The sequence below is a fragment of the Rhinatrema bivittatum genome, chromosome 3 (assembly GCF_901001135.1).
Source record: "Rhinatrema bivittatum chromosome 3, aRhiBiv1.1, whole genome shotgun sequence".
NCBI classification, from domain to species: domain Eukaryota; kingdom Metazoa; phylum Chordata; class Amphibia; order Gymnophiona; family Rhinatrematidae; genus Rhinatrema; species Rhinatrema bivittatum.
Window position 1 is genome coordinate 108466048 of NC_042617.1, and position 24619 is coordinate 108490666.

Consider the following 24619-nt stretch of genomic DNA (forward strand, 5'->3'; position numbering starts at 1 on the left):
TCAACAAATGTTGAAGATTATCACACCAAGTTGCTCAGCCTGGACTATACATGTTTTTTGACAGTACATTGATTAATCATAATTGAAGACAATTTACAATGATAGCCCCTGAGGCAGCTCCTGAGGGAGCGAAACTCGGCCAGAGTCAGGCTCTTTCCAATAAAGGCTGCTTTACACCGATCACTCTCTGTTTCTTCGCTTATCAGCAATTTGGATCGGCTTCCGTTTTGTTTTCTGGGTTCAAACTATGAATAAACAGGTGTCTACACTTTTTAGGTCAGTTTTCTTCAACCTTCAAATGATTTGTCAATTAAAATCTTATTTATCCATATGTGATCTTACCTTGCTATCTTGTGCATTAGTACATTCTAAAATTGATTACTGTAATTATTTGTATTTAGGAATTGCTGAATGTAAATTTAAAAGATTACAGTTGTTACAGAACACTTCAGCTAGGATCATTAAAGGTTTATCTAAATTTGAACACATCTTCCTGTTCTCAAAAACCTACATTATCTTCCTCATAATTGTCAAAGTTTGTTCAAAATAATTTGGCCCATAAAGCACTCTCTAAGGGTTTTCCTGAATATTTAACTTGCTGATTCCTTACCAACCATCACATTTTCTGAGATCATACCAGAAAGGTTTTCTTAGGTTGCCCTCTCTGAAGGAAATTTATCTAGAGGGCACCTGGCAATCTGTATTCCAATGTCAGGCATCTGTACTCTGGAACTCCTTGCCTCTTGATATTCGCTTGGAAGGTAATTATTTGAAATTCAGAAAATTGGTGAAAACTTTTTTTTTTTAATTACACAGCATGGGATCTTTCTGTGTCGGGATCCAGATCCCCTCGAATTTCTTTTTATAATTCTAGGATAGCCCAAGAGCTGAGGCGATACCTGCAAACCACATAGCCCTCTGGCATTCCCAGCAACGATGTTCGTGTAGGAAAGATACACTCCTTGTATCTCTTGCGCCATGGCCGCCTGCATGCCGGGCCCCCACCCTATGTGGCTCATGGCTCTGGCTGCGGTACAGGGACTTCTCTAGGAGGGCTTGGAACTGCCCTTGCTGGTTCTTCAGCTTGTTGTTCCAGTTGTCGATGTCTGTGTCAAGCCTGCCGACGCATCCAGTATGCCACAATCATTACATTTGCCACAAACATAATGGCTTTAGGAAGCTAGACTAGGTAAGAACAGGTGTTTTTATTAGGCCATGAAGGCCTGGTAGGTGTGTTCCATTCAACTGGACTTTTTATCACATGTGATCGTCACTGCGATAATACCGCAAACGAGATATCTATTTTTTTCACCCTACCACAAAAAAAATAAGTGTAGTTATTTCCTGTGTTAAATCCTGCGATAGCATGCGATACTATTTCGCACGCCATACTAGCAGACCCTCATTTCTATTAACCCCGCCCAAACTCCTCCCACTTGACTACTAATTTTGAATTTGCATACGCAATTTGCGCTGCAGTATTTATCGCTTGCGTTAGCGCTCTAATGCATGCAATAATGATCTTACGTGCGTGAAAAGGCCCTAATGCGATTTGATGAATGGCCCTTTAGATTGTGAGACCTCTAAGGACAAAGAAATAACTTATAGTAACTGAATGTAAATCATTTTGAAATGCCTGAAAGGTGGAATATAAGCCAAATAAATAAATAAAATAGACTGGGATCTGCCAGATACTTTTGACCTGGATTGGCTACTGTTGAGAGCCAGTATGCTGAGCTCGATGGACCTTGGTCTGATCCTGCATGCAAATTCTTATATTCATTATTTATTTATTTTATTTATTTATTTACTTAAAAACTTTTCTATACCGTCGCTAAGTTATATACCATCGCAACGTTTTACAAATAGGCACATAAAATAAGGTATGTAAATGTAGTTTATCGTACATTCTAACAGGTACCAAAAAAGTTTGGTTACAATTTTCATAAATAGAATCAGTATTTGAGTAATGTTGGTCTTGTCCGGGTGTACTATAAAGTTACTCTCCATATGTAGTTTTACTTTTTAGTTGTAAGATTGAATAAATTAATATCATGCATTTTATAGTAGTGGTTTTGTATTCCTTCTCTTCTGCGTTTCCCTGTACTTTCTTTATCCTCCAGTCTCTTTAGGAAAGGCTTGTTTAAAGAGCCATGTTTTTACGTTTTTCTTAAAAGTTTTGAGATCACTCTGTAATCTGATTTCAGGGGGCATTCTGTTCCATAGTATGGGCCCTGCTAATGATAAGGCCCTTTCTCTCACTTGAGTTAGTTTTGCTGATTTTACTGAAGGAACTGTTAGTAGTGCTTTGTTTGCTGAGTGAAGGTTTCTTTGTGGGACGTGTACTTGTAAAGCTGTGTTTAGCCAGTCTGCATCTTTATCATATATTAGTTTATGTAAGGTACATAAGGCCTTGTATTTTATCCTGTATTCGATGGGTAACCAATTTAAGTCTGCTAGAGTTACTGTGAAGACACTCTGAGGAGAGACTTTAATCACATCAACTTGGGGAACTCTCTCTTTTGAGCAAGAAGTTCCATGTAGACAAATGGTGGAAGCAACAGGAAGAAGCTGGCCACAGGCCATACAATTTGAAGTCATATGATTAAGTTGTCACACTGGGTATTCTATAAAAGATAAGGTGCATGTATGCTCCTTATCCAATCAATGTAGTTATAAAGGAGACTGATTCAATTGTGGAAATACAGAACTTCGTGGGTGAAAAGTGTGCCTGCAGGATATGCATGAGACCGGGTACTGTATGTTCATTGTCTCAAGCTCAGAAGGATGAGCTGGTTTTTGAAGGTAAGGACACTGACTAAGTATCAAATTCTGCTGCCTTGATCCAGCAGGGCACCATGTCAAGAACAAAGCTATCTGAAAATTCTTGGCTGGCATCTATGACTCAGAAAGGAATATTTCAGCAAGTTGAGGAATGAAGAGCAGGTGCTATTTGTATCCTGAAATCTACAACCATGAAACAAAATATCTGTAAATATTGATGTGAAGAAGTGACAGATGCTATCTGTGCTGTAAGAGACCTAAATATGTCTCAATTGTTAGACAAATAAAATATTTGGCATAAAAAAAAAAAAAGAGACAGAGAAATATGAGGGAGCCATATGACCAAATTGAAGAAACTTTCCTGAAGTGGGAAAAAATATATCATTCTTATTCCATGGAAAAAGATTTACTGAGGGCACCTCACAGCATGTGGCAGCATAATGCCAGCTAAGCAGGAGCAGAAAGAACTTCTCATTCTTTCTAGCTATTACCAATAAATATTCTGTCCTCTACTTCATCAGATGACATCACCCATATAGGTGTGGCTGATTTTATTTTGTTGGTCCATGGAGAAAAAAATGATAATTTATATTCAGAATAATTAAGGAAAATCTTTAGCTAATGAGGGATCGCATAACATACTAAAAAGCTTAAGAAAAAGACTGCTAAATGGTTCAGATACAGTGATCAAGCAATGACATTTGAAAGAAGAGATAATGAGTTTTTACTGTCATTCATGTTGTGACAGTAATAACTCTGTTTTTTCTTACAAAATGTTATGAATAACATTCTCTGGCTATAAACTGAAATTTCCATGATCTAGATGAACATTCACAACAAACAGAACAAATAAGTGTTAAAGTGCTCATATAGCTTTATCAGTGACTCCATTCCTTACAGTAGTGCACTGGAGCACTGCCTTTATAATTTTGAGCCATTAACCCCATTTCTGACTCAAACTACTAGCACAGACACATCGCCATTATCGTCTATGTCAGTATTAAAATGATTGCTTTTTTCTGCTGGGGGAAGAGGTCATGAAGGTTACTGATTGGTAAGTTGATTATTACATACAAATGTACCGTATATCTTATTTTAAATCTATTGATCAGGTTCTCAATCATTATGTTCTATCCAGAATGCTACCCTATTAAAGATTAGGAGTTATGCATGAAATAAAAAGCAATAATGTGCTATTTTTATTTTTTTAAAGTGTGTCAAATAAAAGCAATCACATTCTATACATTTCCAATGATAATCTGTCCAGAAAACTACATATAGTATACACAATTAACAAAAGGAGATAAAAATCTAAATACTCTACATAAGTCAAGATAAAAAATTAAGCAGGGATTCAAACAAGAGTCAACTGGGAAGGAAGGGCAGCAGCTTTAACCACCAGGCATACTGGCTGTACAAACAAAGCTGGATCCACAGGGATAAAGACTCATCCAGAAAACAAGGTTGCCGCACCCTTGAGACACGGGGATTGGTCATGGGCCAGATTTTAAAAAAATTAATGGGAAAATAGTATTTTTGGCAATTAAAAGGCCACCAAGTCTCTGTTTGGAAAACCCTCACAGTTTGCTGACTCGGACTTCACGCAGTCTGGAAATCTATTCCAATCAAGGGCTCCACTACTGCCTGCCTTGCTGCAAACTGCTCCAGCTGTGCTTTAACTTCAGCCCTCTCTTACTCCAAATTGTAACAGGCCTCACTCAGCACTCCACTCCTGTTCTATCTGGCTTCAACCTGCACCAGCCTCAGGATACATTCTGGTACTACCCTACCTGGTTTCAGTGCCTGCCTTCTCACAACACGAGTACTCTGCAGCAGGGAACCTTACACATAGCCATGAACTTTATTCTACTCCTAGTGCACCTTGTTGACCATGATGGAAGGACAGTGCAGTCCAGGCCATCATGGACCAGCAGAGGCAACGTTCTGTACCGGCAGCAGAAAATCAGGCCTTATGGCAAGAAGTTGTGCAATTAGAATCTGAGAATACTGCCTTATGCCAGGCAACAGCTTTGCTTGCTGTGAAATCTGTCACCCCTCCACTGCTAGAGAAATAATGATGGCAAACCTGACAAATTTAATTGATTTCTGAGCTAGTGTCACCTTTATTTTCGCTTGTACCCACAGACGTTTTCCAGGGCCAAGGCCAAAACATGTCTTATATTTGCTCTGTGTATTTGTACAGTGCAGCGTACATGTAGTAGCACTATACAAAATAAGCAGTATTTATTTTATTTATTTAGGCCCGAGTGCAGGAGATCGCTCTGGAGCCCGCTGGACCACCAGAGAATTTTGGCAAGTCTTGGGGGGGGGGGGTCAGGAGGGTGGGGGTTGTAGTTAATTAAATTTAAAGGGTTGGGATGGGGAATGGAGCCAAAAAAAACATTTTATGCCCTACCCTAATTTGCTCTATAAGACGCACAGACACCCGGGAACAGAGCCGGTTTAGCATACCATTTTTTATTTTTTTTTTAATTTTCCCGCTCTGAATCCTAGGTGTGTCTTATGGTCAAGTGCGTCTTATGGAGCGAAAAATACGGTACATGTATAGTTTTGGTTTCTCAAAACTACATAACTAGTTTTGGGTGGAAAAAGTATCCATAGAAAAAGAAGATGCAAATGTATGTGCTTTTTCCTTAGATAATTTTCAAAGTGAAAGTAGATGCATCCATTTTCTTTGAAAACTGCAAAGTCCACAGGTAAAAAATACCTGTGGACTTTGCAGATATCTGGGTAGTATGAAAATGACCCCACAAGTATCAGAAAGCATTCAGAGCTGGACTGACAATATCAAGGACACCTGAAAACTACCCTCCAAGGAAGCAGCTAAAGATATGTGCAAGGCTTTTACAACATCCATACTTTTAACTTTAAACAGAGGTAGTCCCAGAATGTGTTTAAGTCGGTGGTAAGCCAATTGTGGACATCTGGATATACATGCATTATTTTGATACCATTCCTCCATCCGCAGAAACCAGAAAATGCAAATTATATGAACAATTTTGTGCCCCTTTGAAAACTGGCTACAAGGACCAAGGGTACAAAAGTACCGTATTTTTCACTCCGTAAGACGCACTTTTTTTCCCCCAAAAGTGGGGGGAAAATGTCTGTGCATCTTATGGAGCAAATATTAAAAAAAAAAAAAAAAATGAACTACAACCCCCCACCCTCCTGAACCCCCCCAACTCTTGCCAATAGTGATGGTGCCAGCCGTCCATTGCTCCTACCATGTGACAGGGGGCCAACCAATGGCACCAGTAGCCCCTGTCACATAGTAAGGGCAAAGGGCCAACGGCGCCATTTTGATTACTGGCAGCCGACGGCCCAAGAGCAGGAGATTGCTCCCGGGACCCCCGCTGGACCACCAGGGACTTTTGGCAAGTCTTGGGGGGGGGTCAGGAGGGTGGGGGGTTGTAATTAATTAAATTTGAAGGCTTGGGGTGGGGTTTTGTTTTTTATTTTTTTTTTTTCCACAAAAGAGAATGATAAAAGTTTTCTGATCCGGGGAGTGGACCGAAATGGCCCTCCCCAGACCCGAAAACAAAACGGGGACAAAAAAAAAATTGTATGCACGCCCCTAATTTGCTCCCTAAGACACACAGACGCCCGGGAACAGAGCCGGTTTAGCATACCATTTTTTTTTAAATTTTCCCCCTCTGAATCCTAGGTGCATCTTATGGTCAGGTGCGAAAAATACGGTACTTACATACTTTACAACTATGTGGGCTACTGAATATTGCCTCCTTTATGTCTTCTTACAAATGCACATTTTCTTACACAACAGAACAGCATACTGTTCCGCTATACCAGAAAGAGGGTACTTGTTAACTTCAGATATGAAGCTTAGAGGTGTTGCTGAAAGTACATGATCAAATAAGCATGCCCTATCACTTAAATATACTTTACATGAGATAATCCTCTTTCCCTCCAAAAAAGGTGCTTTCTTTAGAACCTATGAATTTCTACTGGATGAAATCATTATTCCAGCTATGGCTTTCCAAAAGATAAAGACCATGTTTAAATGCAAAAGTCTACTGAATTGCAATTCCTGCAACAAGGGTACATTAAATTCCAGAACAAAAACACAAAACATACGTACTCTGGCTTCATTTTGTTGAAGTTTCTCTTCCATGCTTAAAGCAGTCGGGGAATCCAATAAGGCATTCTAAATAACCAAAGAAAGAACTATTAGTGACATACAGCATGCAGTCATTCAAAATCATAATAAAAAGAAAATAAAGTCTTATTGATATTGACCAAGCATACAATGTTTTATATTGATTTCAGTTATTGATGAGCTTACAATGAATTATATAAAATGGACATAACTGGCAGGAGTCCTAAAAAAATATCACTTTTTTACATCAGATAAAAATCACAGATCACAAGTAGTATTTGTGCACCTTTTTTTTTCTTTCTAATGAATAAAAGATGACAGTTATTTACTGCCACATTTTATAGTGTACAGGTCAATGGCTGTTCAAGTACAGAGACATCCTACGTATTATATTTGAAATATGCTAACATACATATAACTAGTTTGAATAAAACAAAGGACAGAATGGAATAACTAATGACTGCAAAGTAGGCAAAACTCATCTTAATTTTCTGCCTCATTGTAACACTGCCCTTCAAACTGGAATCAAGTGACAGAGCTTTGAGCAACTTATGGTCTCTCTGAGGCATGATGGCATCTGCAATACAATATTCTGGGAACATCAGACAATCCAGAGCAGAGATTATTCATGGATTTAGATTCTGTCACGCATTTTAAAAACATCTGGTAACCTATTAAACCTCAGAAATCCTATTAGGGTTATTTGAATTAGAACTGAGCTGCCTCCCCACAGATGTTTTTGAACAAATGCTGTGAGTTTCTCGATTATTTCTTAGAGTCAAATATTTCGGTTATGTATTTTTCACCAAGAAAATATTATGCTGTTATACTTTCACATTTTTTTAAATTATATTGGCAAAGTCAAAGCAAATTTAAATTAATTTTATAACCATGTATTCTAAAAATGTTCTGAATAATCATATATTTCCTAGAAAAACAGAGAAGTCTCTAGTCAGTGGCATTCTTCCAACATTTGTACCTAAGGGGAAAAATGTGTTGCATATGGCCTCAATATTTGTCCATTAACTCCCTCTACCCCTTCCAAAATGTCTGCAGGTGCTTTTTCAACAAACTCATTCTTGACAACAAGAAACCAACAGAACTGCAACAGCAACATTAATGAAGAGTCAGATAGCATTCAAAGACCCACTGCCACAAACCAGTACTCTGCAGAGTAACCTCAAATAAAAAGGGAAAGTGGAGGTCTGCTACGCGTGTCCATCTGCCGCTGAGGTCCTGTAATTAACCATCTCCTCCCACTCCCTAAAGACTGATCAGCCCCAACCCTTCTGAGCTCATCTACATGCAGGGCTGCATAAGGACGGAGTGGATGCCGGAGGCGCTGCACACTGGTGCATCACACACTTTTGTTGTGCACAAAAGAGCACAACAAAGGGGTTTGCCCCTTTGTGCAACTCTTCATTCATGCTTAAGGTTTCCATGCTGGCCAGATATGATTGTATTTCCTTACGACTAGTTGTTTTTTTGTTGTTTCGTTATAATTGTCATATTAGGTCAAAGTCGATATGCTGACATCCATTAGAACAGAAATACTGTTAAACCTAGCTCTAGGTTAAATATTTATACCATTGAAGAATATTTCTTCTTCTGTTATGCCATCCAGTCTGGTGATTTACTAATTAATGCTAGATCTGTGAGAAACAGGATTGCTGTATATTTTGACTTACTGAAAGAAAACAGCCTAATATCTTGTGTATAAATGAATCATGGCTCTTAGACACAGATCAAGTTCTACTTTCACAGTTATGCCCAACCAATTATTCAGCATTCTCTAAATCCCAGAAACAGAGATAGGGAGGGAGTCTATTGATTATAGTCAAAGATAGCCTCTCTTTATCCCCAGTAGAGTTTTCCACATCAGGAGGATCTGTAGTATTGATGGTATGGAAAACATTATTTGGAATCTATTTTATTGACCTCCAGGGGTGATGACCCATAATTATTCTCCAGTTATTGAAACTCTTAAGGAGATTAAATTCAATTTGAGCAACAATATTGTCGTAGGTTATTTTAATCTTCATGTTGTCTCTCCTTCCGCCTTCATGCTGTACCGATTTTTTATCAGCTATGTCTGCTCTGGGTTGGGATCAATTTATCCATACACGCACCTATCGACATGGAAACACTTTAGATCTCATTTTTCTAAGTGGAAGATCTATTTCTCCTCTGTCCTCTGTTACTGATGTATGTGAAGTATCTTGGAGTGATCACCTATTTAATATCCTTAGAGACAGTTGTGCATCTTGGAAGCATTTCCAAGAGGTGTTCCAATCCTCCTCCTTTGAAGTGAGGTCATACTGTTCCTGATCAACTATGTACCAATTGATTGCCACTAATTGACATGTCACCTAGTAATATGGATGAAGCAACAACCTTATAGCATGAATCTTTAGAACTAGTTGTAAATATAGTTCCCCATTAAGATCAGTGAAAATTATAAGGAATAATACAGTACCCTAGTTTTCATCTGATCTATGGTCTGCTAAGGCTCCATTATGACATCTGGAGCACCACTGGCATAAATCCCATACTGTTGAATCCTTGACAGGCCAAATTTATTGAAACAAATAAAGCAGTCTTTTATTAATCAATAAAAGATGCTGGTATCAGACCACAAGAACCATTTTGAGTGGTATCCTACAACCAAACAAAACAGAATTTGTCCCCAGTTTGTGCTGTTCTAGATTCCCAGTTATTCCCAAGACCCATCAAGTCCTTGACCATTTCCAATTTGGATATAGAATATCACTCAGTACAGAGCTCCTCTTGCTCTCTACCTTAGCTACAATCAGAAGAGGACTTATTGCTGACCACCAACATGTCCTTATTTTATTGACATCACAGCAGCGCTTGATAAGCTTGACCACCAGATTTTTCTCTTCCGTCCTACAGTGTGTGGGATCTTGGGTACAGTCCTGGATTGGTTTAAATCATACTTTAATGGACAATCTCAAAAACTGAGGCTTAACGACAGCTCTCAGTGGCATCAGATATGTTCTGGAATCCTCCAGGGTTCAGCCATGTCAGTTCTACTATTTAACATCTATATAAAACCAATTTCAAAACTGCTCACTGGACTCTGTGCTGGTTACAGAATATATGCAGTTGATAGCCAGTTCCTTTTTCCCCTACAAATATCTTGGGCAGAAACAGCTGCCACTATGTCAATGTGTTTTTCAGCCATCAGTCGCTGTCTTGTGCATAATAAACTTGCCTTAAATTTGGGGAAAAAATGAAATTTTGGTATTGCAATGTGACAATGCAGTGACTGCCCTTTGATCTCTGATCACTGAGAAAATTGTATTGCTGGTAGATGTGCACATAAAAAGTTTAGACATAGTGATTAATTCCAATCTGACCATTCTCCCTCAAATTAAATCTGTAGTAAGGACTAGTTTCTTTACATTTTGAATTTTGCGTGGCTTCAAACCTCTTCTAGGCCAATCAGAGTTTTGGTCAGTTGTTCCATTTTTTATACTACCTCTTTTGGACTACTGTTACTGTGTATATAGGCCTTCTGGCATTTGCACTGAGGAAGGTGAGACTGACTTCAGTGCTGGGAAAAATCATAGAAACTATTCTACAGAATAAAAGCACACGAACATATACTGTAGATAGACATGGTTTAATTGGACACAGCCAGCATGGATTTACTTAAGGGAAGTTTTGACTCACAAATCTGCTACACTTTTTTGAAAGAGTAGATAAACAGGTGGGTAAAGGTGAACCAGTAGATGTAGTATTCTTGGATTTTCAGATTGTGTTTTCTTAGAATCCTCATGAGAGGATTCTAAGAAAACTAAAAAGTCATGGGATAGGAGGCAATGTCCTTTCATGGACTGCAAGCTGGTTAAAGCAGGAAACAGAGTAGGATATGGTCAATGTTCTCAGTGGAAAAAGGTAAATAGTGGAGTGCCTCAGGGATCTGTTCTTGGACTGATGATTTTCCATATATTTATAAATGATCTGGAAAGGGATATGATGAGTGAAGTGATCAAATTTGCAGATGACACAAAATTATTCAAAGTAGTTAAATTACATGCGGACTATGATAAATTGAAGGAAGACCTTGCGAGACTGGAAGAATGGGAATCCAAATGGCAGATGAAATTTAATGTGGACAAGTACAAGGTGATGCATATAGGGAAAAATAACCCATGCTGTAGTTACAAGATGTTTGGTTCCATATTATGAGTTACCACTCAGGTAAAAGATAAGAACATATGAACATAAAGTAAGAAATTGCCATTCTGGGTCACACCAAGGGTCCATCAAGCCCAGCATCCTGTTTCCAACAGTGGCCAATTCAGGATACAAGTACCTGGAAAATACCCAAACACTAAGTAAATCCCATGCTACTGGTGCCAGTAATAGTAGTGGCTATTCTCTAAGTTAATGGACTTCTCCTCCAAGAACTTATCCAAACCTTTTTTAAACACAGCTACACTAACTGCACTAACCACATCCTCTGGCAACAAATTACAGAGCTTAATTGTGCATTGAGTGAAAAATAATGTTTTCAATTAGTTTTAAATATGCTACTTGCTAACTTCATGGAGTGCTCCCTATTCCTTCTATTATCCGAAAGAGTAAATAACCGATTCACATTTACCTATTCTAGACCTTTCATGATTTTAACGACCTCAATTATATCCCCCCCAGAGCCATCTCTTCTCCAAGCTCAACAGCCCTAGCCTTTCCTCATAGGGAAGTTGCTCCACACCCTTTATTATTTTAGTCGCCCTTCTCTGTACCTTCTCCATCGCAACTATATCTTTTTTGAGATACGGTGACCAGAATACTACACACTACTAAAGGTGCAGTCTCACCATGGAGTGATAGAGAGGCATTATGAAATTTTCCATTTTATTCACCATTTCCTTCCTAATAATTCCTAACATTGTTTGCTTTTTTTGATTGCCGCAGCACACTGAGTAAACAATTTCAATGTGTTATCTACTATGACACCTACATCTTTTTCCTGGGAGGTAGCTCCTAATATGGAACCTAACGTGTAACTACAGCATGGATTTTTTTCCCCTATATACATCACCTTGCACTTGTTCTCATTAAATTTCATCTGCCATTTGGATGCCCAATCTTTCAGTCTTGCAAGGTCCTCCAGCAATTTATCGCAATCCGCTTGAGATTTAACTACTCTGAATAATTTTGTATCATCTGCAAATCTGATTACCTCACTTGTCGTCTTCCTTTCCAGATTTATAAATATATTGAAAAGCACCAGTCCAAGAGCAGATCCCTGATGCACTCCACTGTTTACCTTTTTCCACTGAGAAAACTCACCATATCCTACTCTGTTTCCTGTCTTTAACCAGTTTGTAATCCATGAAAGGACATCGCCTCCTATCCTATGACTTTTTAGTTTTCGTAGAAGCCTCTCATAAGGGACTTTGTCAAACGCCTTCTGAAAATCCAAATACACTCATCTACTGGTTCACCTTTATCCACATGTTTATTAACCCCTACAAAAAAATGTAGCAGATTTGTAAGGCAAGACTTGCCTTGAGTAAATCCATGATGACTGTGTTCCATTAAACCATGTTGTTCTATATGCTCTGTGATTTTGATCTTTAAAATAGTTTCCACTATTTTTCCCTGCAATGAAGTCAGGCTCACTGGTATATAGTTTCCTGAATCGCCCCTGGAGCCCTTTTAAATATTGGGGTTACATTGGCCACCCTCCAGTCTTCAGGTGCAATGGATGATTTTAATGATAGGTTACAAATTTTAACTAATAGATCTGAAATTTCATTTTTGAGTTTCTTCAGAATCCTGGGGTACACACCATCCGGTCCATGTGATTTGTAACTCTTTAGTTTGTCAATCTGGCCTACTACATCTTCCAGGTTCACAGTGATTTGGCTCAGTTCTTCTGAATCATCTCCCAAATCAGTATCTCTCAAATATCATCATTAGTAAACACAGAAGCAAAGAATTAATTTAGTCTTTCTGCAACGGCCTTATCTTACCTAAGAGCCCCTTTAACCCCTCAGTCATCCAACGGTCCAACCGGCTCCCTCAGAGGTTTCCTGCTTCGGATATATTTTAAAAAGCTTTTATTATGAGTTTTTGCCTCTACAGCCAACTTCATTTCAAATTCTCTCTTACCCTGCCTTAATATTTTACACTTAACTTGATAATTCTTATGCTTTTTCCTATTTTCTTCAGATGGATCCTTCTTCCAATTTTTGAAGGATTTTTTTTGGCTAAAATAGCCTCTTTCACCGCACCTTTTAACCTTGCCGGTAATCGTTTTGCCTTCCTCCCACCTTTCTTAATGCATGGAATACATCTGGTCTGCACTTCTAAGATTGTATTTTTAAACAATATCCACACCTGTTGTATACTTTTAACCTTTGCAGTTGCTCCTTTCAGTTTTTTCTATTTTCCTCATTTTATCAAAATTTCAATTTTGAAAATTATTTTAGAGCTGTAGATTTACAAATCTAGGTTTTTTTTAAATGTTTTAGTTTATTAAGCTGTTTTATTGTTTTTGGTGTATATTATTTATTGTTGTAAACCGTTACGATGGAATCCGAGTGACGGTATATAAAACCCAATAAATAAATAAATAAATAAATATTGTTCCCTTCAGTCATTTGTTCAAATTTGATCACGTTATGATCACTATTGCCAAATGGCTTCACTACTGTTACCTCTCTCACTAAATCTTGCATTTCACTAAGAATTAAATCTAAAATAGCTCCCCCTCTTGTTGGTTCCTGAACCAATTGCTCCATGAAGCAGTCATTTATTCCATCCAGGAATTTTATGTCTCTAGTATGTCCTGATGTTACATTTACCCAGTCAATATTGGGGTAATTGAAATCTCCCATTATTACTGCCAAATTGGTTAGCTTTCCTGATATCTCTTAGCATTTCATCATCTGTCTGATCATTTTGCCAGGTGGACAATAGAAGTATACTATCACTATACTCTTACCTAACACACATGGGATTTCTACCCAAATAGATTCTATTTAGCATTTAGTCTCTTATATCATCTTTATCCTGTTGGATTATATACCCTCCTGGACATAAAATCGTACACCTCCACCAAGTTGATCCTCCCTATCATTGCACTATAATTTGTACTCTGATATAGCACTACCCCTTGGTTATCCTCCTTCCACCAGGTCTCTGAGATGCTAATTATGTCTATCTCATCATTTACTGCTATACATTCTAACTCTCCCATCTTACTTCTTAGACTTCTGGCACTAGCATACAGACATTTCAAAGTGTGTTTTTTGTTTGTATTAACAACCTGCTTTTCTGTTGATAGGGATAATTTGGAATTCTTTAGCTCATGTGATTCTTTACTTATAGGCATATGCGCTACTTTTGCTTTTATTGGAACCTCTCTGTTGGGACGCCCTAACTCTCCTGTTTCATTAGTGTCCTTCAAACATACATTTCTCCGAACCATCATGAAAGGACTTGAACAGGTAAATGTGAATCATTTATTTACTCTTTCAGATAATACAAGGACTAAGGGGCATGCCATGAAATTAGCAAACAGTTGCATCAGCTGAGTATTGGGCCAGGGCATCAAGGAAGAATAAATCATCCAGCTCCAGAGAGGTATTCTGCATTGTGGAATATGATGCTACCTGCACCAAACAGCTCTTAATCAAGGAGACCTGAAGGTGTTCATGGTGTTGAGTTGGGAGCCCACCCTAGTGAAGTCCTGTGCTGATGACACTGGCTTTTTCGGTGCCAAGGGAGATGGCCCCAGAGGGAATCCCTTGGGCTGCTTAGACATTCTTATTTGCATCTCTTACAGTACTTTAGGCTTCTGTGCCAAGCTCACACCCTGACATGTGACAGATCAGGAAACTGGTGCCAACAAGGGGGGAGGGCAACTCCTGCTGCAATTTCCAATGCTTCTTATGGTTCCAGGAGTCTGAAAAGCTTCACTCTGGGAGGTGGAGAAGCTGTGCTACCTGCTCTCATTCCGAGGCTTCAAGGCCTTACTCAAGGCTGATTTTCACAGATCTTCCATCTTCAGATACAAATCTCAAATGCCCATGGAGACATTCTGCCATAACTGGGGCAATTTGAACCATCATGGTCTGGGCCTAGGCTGCACTTAGTGTTGGTGTCTGTGATGGATGCACAGCTCCCACTCCGGCAGACCTTGAACCCACTAACCATGGATTTCTTCACCTTACATTGCTTTATTCCAAACCACAATTTTTTTATTTATTTATTTTAACTTAAAAAGTTCTTTTGAGGGGCTGCCAAAGCAGTGTTGAAAAAGAATTAACAAACTAGCAAATTCCAATCAAAAAGAAACAAAAAGTTAGAAAAATGTGAGAGCTAGACTGAGAATCTGTTCATCTGTAGCTCAAATAAATAAAGTCTGTGAGACTCACAAGGCAGCAACCGCATGCAGGAATTCCCATGCATACTCAGAAAGACTTCTGAGCTCCAAGAGCTGTGTATGTGTCAGCACAATCAGATAATGTTACCTACTTGTTATGGCTGATTTAATCCTGCTTGTCAACGGAGATCCCACTTGGTCTCTGTTTTTACCTTCACTTTTTTCTGTCCTTTCCCTAGTCAAAGAAATTGATCAGATTTGCCCAATATGATTTCCTTCTACTGCAACCATGCTGCCTTAGATCTTGCAACCCACAGAACATAAGACACTCCGTTGTCCTATCCTTTAGTGGTGAATTCATGAGTTAATGCACCACTGAGATCAATCTATGGGCCTGGAGATACCAGTCTTCTCTTTCATTTTTATGAAGAATGACAATCTCTTCCTGATTTCAGTCCTCTACAGCAAATCTAGTCTCCAAAGAGTTATTGAAAAGAACCATTGGTGGAGAGATGCCAGAACCTCTTTGCCCTCCCTTAATAACCTAGGGTGTGTATCACACATCTATCCTCATTGCGTTATCTACTTTCAATTTTGCTAGTTCCGTATGAACCTTCTCTTCTGTAAATAGAATGATATCTACCATGTGTGTTCTATCAAACATCAGTAGTCTTTTTTATCTCTTTCTTTCACAGATATATTTGAAAAATATCTTATGTTCACTGTAGTAATGAATTTTTTCTCTGTTCAAGCCTTTTTATCTTAACTATGTTTCCTGCTTCCTTCAGCTTTTTCAAATATTCTTTTCTGTCCTCCTCTTTCTGAGATCTCTTGAACCTTTTGAATACTAATAGTTTCGCTTTTTCTTGTTATCACATTTTTTTAAAACAATGATAGTTTTCTTTTAAATTTACTTTCCTAACAAAGATTTGATGCTCTTACATTCTTCTTCTTCACCTAGATTTTCCCAAACTGCCAGCGCCTCACTGAGGGACTCTCCCATCTTAACAAAAACGGTACCCTTGAAAATTAGGACCCTGATTTTTGTGATCCATGTCTGCCTTAGCTCTTATATTAAAGCTACATTCTTTGATGATCGCTGGAGCTCAGATGACCAGCTATTTTCAATAGAAACATTTTCTCCATTTGTAAGTAACAGATCCTGTATTGCCCCCTATCTTGTGGATTCCATTAACACATGCCTATTCATCAGGGCCTTTACTTCAAAGTTTTAATATTGGCCAGTTAATGTGTCACGAAAATATCAGTTTTAATTCCTTTCAAATGAATTACCAGAAGAGTAAACAAGTAGTTAAGGCAACTGGCAGAGAGCCACGGATGTTCCTTGTGACCATGACACGTCCCTAACTTTCGACTGCTTCGGATACTAATTAGATTATAAACCCTTTGGGGACTGAACTACATACTGTACCTGAATGGTAACTGGTCTCAAGCAAAAGTTTGAAAAAGTGAGTAATTAACTCCAGACTCCAAATGTTAGTCTTTGATCTTGTATACAATAAGTTGCAGTGCAATCCCCTTTCAAGGGAAAGAGAACAAACTAATAAGCACTGTGGGAAGGCATACTGTTGAGATCTACATATTAAAACTACCAATTTATTTTTAAATTTAAATTTTGCTGCAATTGGGAACATTGTTTTTAAAAAAATTAATATATCTAATTAATATATCATCCAGACCTTACCTCAAGCTTGACCCTGGCAAGTAAAAAAAAAAATTAATTAATTAAAAAAAAATATCCCCTTTTATTCATTCCATCCTTCTTTTCATGGTTCACATTACATTTCCCATCCTGGGATGGAAAGCTTATTCACAGGTCAATCTAGCAATGCTAAAATAGTTAGCCAACCCTGAAATACAGGAAAGCAGACTTAGGATTCCTGTTTTAGAACACTTCTACTAGCCAGAAGACCAAACTTTCTCCTCCCTTCTCCTATTGTTTTTAATGAAAATTGGTAATTTAGTTCCTCCTCTATCTTTCACTATAATAGCTCCCAATTTGACAATATATTAACTTACAAACTTCCTCCCTTACATTCAAGGGAATGAAGGGTACAGAAAAACTAAAGGAGTGTCTTTCTACCCAAAACCTACAAAAAAAACCAAAGGTCACTACCTCCTTGAAGGCTCTTTGCCAATAAAATAATAAATCCAGATTGTTTAGCAGATAACCTGACCTATAGAACTGTCTCTCCCAACCCTGCAAACTATCAATGGCCTTTCACCGCCAGTTGAAAAAATGGTTAGTCAGCTAACAAAACCTCTAAACTAACAGCCCAGCCCAAAAGGCCAGCCGCCCAGACAAGAGAAATGGTCCAACTGAGAAAGCCATAAAGACAACACTCTACTCCCAACATTCAATAACTATGTATGCCACATCTTAACCTCCTTATTGCATATGGAACCTCTATCCCCAAACACTAAATTAACCTATGAAAACAGCCTACTTATCTCTTATTGTAACCTCACTGCCCTCGAAATGAATAAGCTATGTAACACCCTCCCTGAAATCTTAATGCAAGCTTCCATATAGTGGCAACCTCCAAAGTGCATTATAATTTCTTTGAAATAACCAACCAGTTGCAAAGAGCAGAATAGAAATCCTAAATTAAATATATTGCTGTGAAATGTGATCCAAAATAATACTACAACTCAGCTGCTCAAACTTTACATTAAAAGAGAATGAAAACAAAGGTCACGTGAAAGTTAATGGAAAGCAGAAAGTTAACTTATTAATTCATAGCTTCAAGTGGCACTTGTTTACTCGAATCTAAAATCAATGTAATGAAAGAGATAATTATCTCATTAAGATCTAGAAATGAATGCTATTACTCAAAGAAAATTAATCATAAATCTAGGATAAAATACTAACCTGATTCCCTTGAGCAAGTAAAGCTTTTAGTCGAGCTATTTCAGCTCGAAGCTCACGGATTAGTTTGACGTTAGCATCCTCATTAATGGTAGGCTTGTTGATGATGTTTTTGGCTCTATTTGCATAGCGAAGTGTACTTAAGGTTTCTCCATAATTGATATCAGCAGGTGAAAGAGCTGTGAAGAATGAATTCATAGAGAAATTAGCACCCTATGCTTCATTTAGCAGTAAGTTCATAATTTGAAAGTAAGATTAGTTTCTGTTGCGGGTATAGTTGAGGTGAAACTAGAGAAAAGGTGTAATGTTTATTTTTTTTATAATATATTTCAAAAGACGATTTAGGAGAAACACTGGTTTTATTCAACATACAGTAACAATATGAAATGACAGGAATACTAGATATTCATCATAAAGCAAAAAAACAAGTTTATTTTAAAGCACAAGGATGGAATCAAAGATTCATTTTCTCAAAAAATAAGATAGTTTGGCACTTGATTTGGATTTTCAGATCTTGCTGATTTTGATATGATTTTGTAAATTTGAGTCTATTTTACATGTGACTATACTACTGTTGCACAGACACTAAAATGGACACAAACAAATCCAAAATAAATTTAAAAAGTATAACTAAGCTAATTTAAATAATTTAGTATTTTTCAGCAAAAAACATATAATCAATTGATATTCTAACAAAATTCCTCCTGTCTACTGCATTTATTCCACACCTTTCAGTGTATGAAAAAAAACAGTGAATTTGCTTTACAAATCAGGTAGCTTTCTAAAACACCTGTCAATTAAGATCTAAAAGTCTTTTCACTTAATAAATGACAAAAGTCTTTATCCCTTTGTTTATGCTCTTTCACACACAAAGGTATCAATAATCACAGTCATTTAGCCAGATAACTCACAAGTTATCTGGCTCACATATACCAGGATCCGAGATATGTGAGCCAGTAAAAATCCCATCCCAGGTTTTGACTGGGGTGCTGGCTTTGGCTTCAGGGCCCTCTGCTGCCTCGGACCAGTACAAGGGGCCTGCTGTACTCAGCACATAGAAGGTGAAGGAAAACGGCTTCCTAGTTTAAAATATCTCATCTATCCCATTTCTCCTTACTGAGGAGGGTGGGTTTGGAGTGGCTGTGGAGAACTGCCAAAGTATCGCATAGTACTCTCTGTTCTGTGCCATTTCCTTGACCCTATTTCCAAAGATTCCCTCTAGTACACAGTATGTCAGCGAGGCTTTCCTGGACCTCACACCAGAGATCTGAGCCCTGCATAAAGGTGAATCTGTGGGCACCAATCTCCATGGTAGACTCTCAATACAGTTTCAAAAATATGAAAGATGAACCTGATCATGAATTTTCTGGACTCTGTATCCTTGTCTACTAGTAATTGGAAGTTGTCATGCTACCTCTAATGCTCTGTTGCTTCCTGCATCAGCTTCAGTAAGTCTTACATGTTTTAACCCACGATTAACTGATAAAAAAACTTTGCATTGAGCATAGCTCCCTGAAAAACCTCGCTACCAGGAGTGTCCAAGCATCTGGAACCCTTCCCCTGAGGCTGCAAGGAACGGGTCCTAGTTCTCATACCTCTCTTGAGGGTGGATTCAGCCACCATAGACTGGTGTGGTAGCTACCGTTTTTCAAATCCATGGTCCTTTTGGACAAGATATATCGCATACACCTTCTTATTCACAGGAGTCACAGAGGTGGTTCTCCCACATCCTCATCTATACTTCCTAAAGGATTTCATGAACTGGGACTTCCAAAATCTCCTTAAGAGGCTCCACAAAATGGAGTATTTCCAGAATTTTGTTTCTGGTCTCATGCTCTTCTTACAAACGAAATGGAATGGCTCTCATTATTTTTAGTATAAAGCCAGCGAAGAAGAGGTCCTCTGGTGGACTCTTCCTTTGATCTGGTAGGCCGGTCAATTCCTTGTCTTCAGAGTTATCTCCAAATCAATATTCAGAGACTGAACCTGAATGTTACACTGGAGAGCGAGGACCCAACAGAGAGGGGTGCCCTAGTCTGCTGGGGCCTTGAACTGAGGAACTCCTGTGCCTTTGGGAAGTTTCTCTGCAATTGGCTAGAGATGACCATAGGTGCAGCAGACACTGACGCTGATTCCCTTCTGGGAACCTACATCACTATCGATGTTGGTAAAAAGCTGCCAAAGGAACTCCAGCAGGAACTGGACAATGGTTTGTATCGACATAGATGCTCTTGATGCCGTGGCAAAAATGTTCCTCATTGCCTTGTCCAGATCCTGTTGGATTTCACTGGCCAGCTCCTCCTCAAAGATTGCCATTGCCAACACCAATTGGTTCTGTGACGTTTTTGCTTGTATTAGTTTATGTTTTATTTTGTGATTGATTGATACTATATATTGTTTAATTATTGTACAAGTGTTATCTACTAAATTGTTTATATTTCAAACACACTGACTACTTAGAGTGGTGAGGCATATAATAAGATAAATTACTATAATCATTACTACTTTTGCTTGCAATGTAGTACAGGCACTCTCAGCATGGGAAAAGGCAAGTGAAAATCATAGCTGGTATTTTTTCCTTGCAAAATTTTCAAAGTAAAAGTACACATGTATTTATTCTTTGAAAACTGGTGTAAAGACTGCAAGCAAAAAAGTACCCAGGGACTTTGCACATATGCAGGTAGTACAAAAATTGCTCCCCTTAGAGCTAATTTTATCACTGCCTGCATTGATGTAAAATCTGAGGGCACTTTTAATCCACAAAGAGAAAGGATGTGCATACTTTCCCATTGAAAATTATCTCATCAAAACTTCTAGCAGACAATTACATCTAATAATCTGAACACAAACCCGACCTTTACCCCGCCCACAAATCTCTTCAAACTGCAGTTAAAGTATAAGCATACAAGCCCTGTGTATATACTTTTACCTGCATTTCAGGCAGGCAATTTTGCAAGTGTATTTTGAGGGGGAAAAGCACAGTTTTACCTGTGAAAATGCTTTAAAAAGTACCCTCTTACAGAATAATTTTCAAAGGCATTTACACAAGCAAAACCTTGTATAACAGAGTGACCCTGTTTTCTCTCCTTTTGTGTATGCAGGACCAGGCTAGATGCCTGGCCCACCGTAAATCCCACAGAGGGAGAGAGCTCTGTGGCTGGGACCCTGCGGGGCAAGGGAGAGTTTGGAGGGCAGGACCAGCTGGGACAGGAGGCCCCATGTCTCCAGTTGAGGCAGCACCTGTAAATCTATTCTGACCCAAACCAGGATTGGGAAGTGTATTGTGAAGGTAGGCCATCCACTATTGTGTTATGTACACAGTCCAGAGTTAAGGAAGTCTACAGTGGTGTTAAAGTGCCGTGAATGCTAATAAAGCTCTGGAATTCTTTACCCCCCAATCTCAGGCTCGAGACTTGCACCTCTAAATTCAGAGCCAACTTGAAAACCTGGCTTTTCAAACAAGCCTATCAACAATAATACCCCTACTCACCTGAACCATGCAAACACACCTGAACCCTCCATGCAAAGTCCTTTTTGTTTTACAAATATTATACTCAATGTTAACTTTTTGGCTCTCATTTGTTTCAGGGTAGCCTGATTCCTATGTACTTTCAATCTGCTTTCTCTCAGTTCCTATTTCTCCCTTCCCACCTCCTATGTAACTTCTATTTCCATTCCTTATGTTTTTTTGTTTGATGTAAACCGATATGATGTCCCCACTAATATCGGTATTGAAATTTAATAAATAAATAAATGTATGTACTGTCTAATATATAGCTCCAGGTGGGCACAATACATACAACAAACAATACAATAATAAAAATGAGCAGCATAACACAAACATTTAAAAAAAACCCAATGAAAATAACTAAACAAATCTAAACAGTAGCAGCACTGAGAACAGGCTTTTTTTCTGTATTGTAACTAGGAAAAGATGGAGAATCATGCATTTATAAACTGCTAGAAATTCTTGGAGAATGTTCAGTGGAATTTAAGATGGAGAATGACCAGAAGCCTGAAAAGTAAAAGTAGAAAGATAAAGAGCAGCTACCAATTACTTTGCATTGCCCTCATCATCTGTACATTTACAAAATCTCTGATAAATATCCATAACAAAGAGGACACTATAGCTATTGGCAGTGGATTGAATTACAGTGCTTTTATTTCTATCAGAATGATGATTAATTTTAAAACAGTACATTTCATTTTTCTTAAAAAGACATTTTAGAACTAAAACAGTCAGCTCACCCCAAAATTCAACATTAGCAACATGCCAACTATAAAGAAAAGGCACCCAGACACTTACTGGCAATCATGATGGTTTTGGAGTTTCCACCCAAGCTATCTTTCAACAGCCACGTCAAAACAGAATCCCTGTAAGGCACAAAAACTTGCTTTTTCTTTGCAAGTGGGTTTGTTGCATCCTGACTCAAATCAGCTGTGGAGGGAGAAAAAAAATTGCTAAACTTCAATTTATTTTCTATAAAAATGGAAAACACCTTCAGGGCAGAATTTTTTGCAACAAAAATTCTAAAACATGAAAGAATGAATTTAGTAACATACCTAAGGCAGAAATGACATTTCCAAGAGTAACCAGAGATTTGTTTATATTCCCTCCTTCCTTTAATCTCGCCCCTGTAGCACCACTGGCATCTGCTCTCTCACTTCCAGCAAGATCCACCAAATGGATCTTGCTAACTGTTTCACAAGGCATTTCAGCATCAAATTTAGCCTATGGGAACATTTTAAAAAATCACAATTAACATGTAAAGCTACACAAACTCATTGAATAAATTTCAGTAATTAGCTGCATGTTTGTCTTCCTAACATCCTTTTCTCTTCAAAGAGAACAATTAAGAAGAATGCTATGTGGAAAGAAATGTAAATGGAAAATCATTTCCAAATATGTTTTCATGTAATATAATGTAGAGGTACATTATTGCTTTTGGTATAAATAATTAAAAGTAGTTGCTTTGCGTTAAATACAAAATTTTCCTACCTTAAAAATTTCTGATTTTTTCTCACATGGGATGGCAACACATTCTTATGATAGCAATGTCAAATGTATATTGCTGTCTAAGGAATTGCTTGTGTAGGACTTGGAATGTTGACAAATTAGTTATCTATTTCTATTCTGTACTATGCATATGAAATATGACATTCTAGGCATAAATGCTCTAGAATGTTAAAGTGTAAAATGTTGTTTTAACATCTGTATATCTAATTATATCCATAAAAATTAACTGCAGGAATTAATTTTACAAAATATTTCACTGTTTGTTTCTGTCATTTTGGAACGACGAGCCATTTGGTTACATGTGTTCTGCTCAGTGGCTTCCTGGTTATATAAAATTGCTTTGTTTACTAGAAAAACCATGCTTACAAATTCTCAGCAGCACAAAATTGGCTAAGGAAACTCATACTGGAGCAAGCATGACACCTTGGTGGGCTGCCCTCTACTAATATAGAGACAAATAACAGACCATACATTGGATATTAGTGGTTGCAGCCTTTTATTACATACCTAACAAGGGAATCTAATTTGGTGCAAGAGCCTACCTATAGCCTATCCATTTACCTCCACGAGAGGTGCCACATGCACTTTAAAGGGACCACCACATTGGTCTCTCGAGGCCTTGTCTCCACACAATAGTGTCTTCATGAAGCTGAGATGTAACTGAGAGAGGCCTGACCAGGCAGACCGCTACACACAGCAAAACCACTGACCCCTCATCCTATTGTCTGTGGAACTGACCCATCATGGTGTCTTCCTGGCCAAATCGCTGAGCCCATTGACTGTCACATTCCTGGATTGCCCACACTATGGCCTAGGTTGTGAATCTAGTGACACCTTACTGCTTGAATCCTTTAGCCGCTCCACTAATCTAAACCTCCCACTCCCCATAACAAGCACAAGCGTCGTTAACAGAAGTGACAAACTGAATTCTTATGCAAACAAGAATACCTTGTTGACATGCCAGTCACTAACAATTATGGGACCATACAGGAATTGATGGGTGGGAATTTATCTGGGTCCCAAAGAGGAAGGAATATGGGAGCAGGCTGCATTTAAATCTCTGAATCAGTCCTGCCACCCCCCTCTCTCGGCATCAACACAATGGCCACGGCAGTGTCAACACCCGATGATGCTGGAGTGCACTATGGCAGCCAATAGGGCATACTGGCCCCCTCGTCATCACTAGGTACCCAGAGGCAGCATGAGAACCACAAGGCCAGGCACCATTATGCTGTGGCTTATCCCAGGCCCAGACACAGCTATCTCTGAGCTTTCCCATCCCCAAACTCCAGGATCAATGAAAAAATGAGTTCCTGACAGCATGCTCCACTGGGTGTACAAGCATTCCATTACTTATAGCACACACGCACTCTGGCATGGCAGCCACCCTTGCGTTCTAACTACTCATGACATCATCAGACTATT

The 24619-nt window shown here is 38.5% G+C and overlaps 1 protein-coding gene and 1 pseudogene across 1 annotated transcript in view; one reads left to right on the forward strand and one right to left on the reverse strand.

The window, feature by feature from the left end:
* The window catches only part of KIF16B (kinesin family member 16B), a 742061-nt gene that overhangs the window by 509232 nt on the left and 208210 nt on the right, over positions 1-24619 (reverse strand). Inside the window, 4 exon segments of the mRNA XM_029596778.1 lie at positions 6902-6967; positions 18181-18356; positions 22484-22615; positions 22741-22909. Of these exon segments, the coding sequence (XP_029452638.1) occupies positions 6902-6967; positions 18181-18356; positions 22484-22615; positions 22741-22909 (543 nt within the window).
* On the forward strand, positions 979-2939 carry LOC115088449 (annotated as a pseudogene).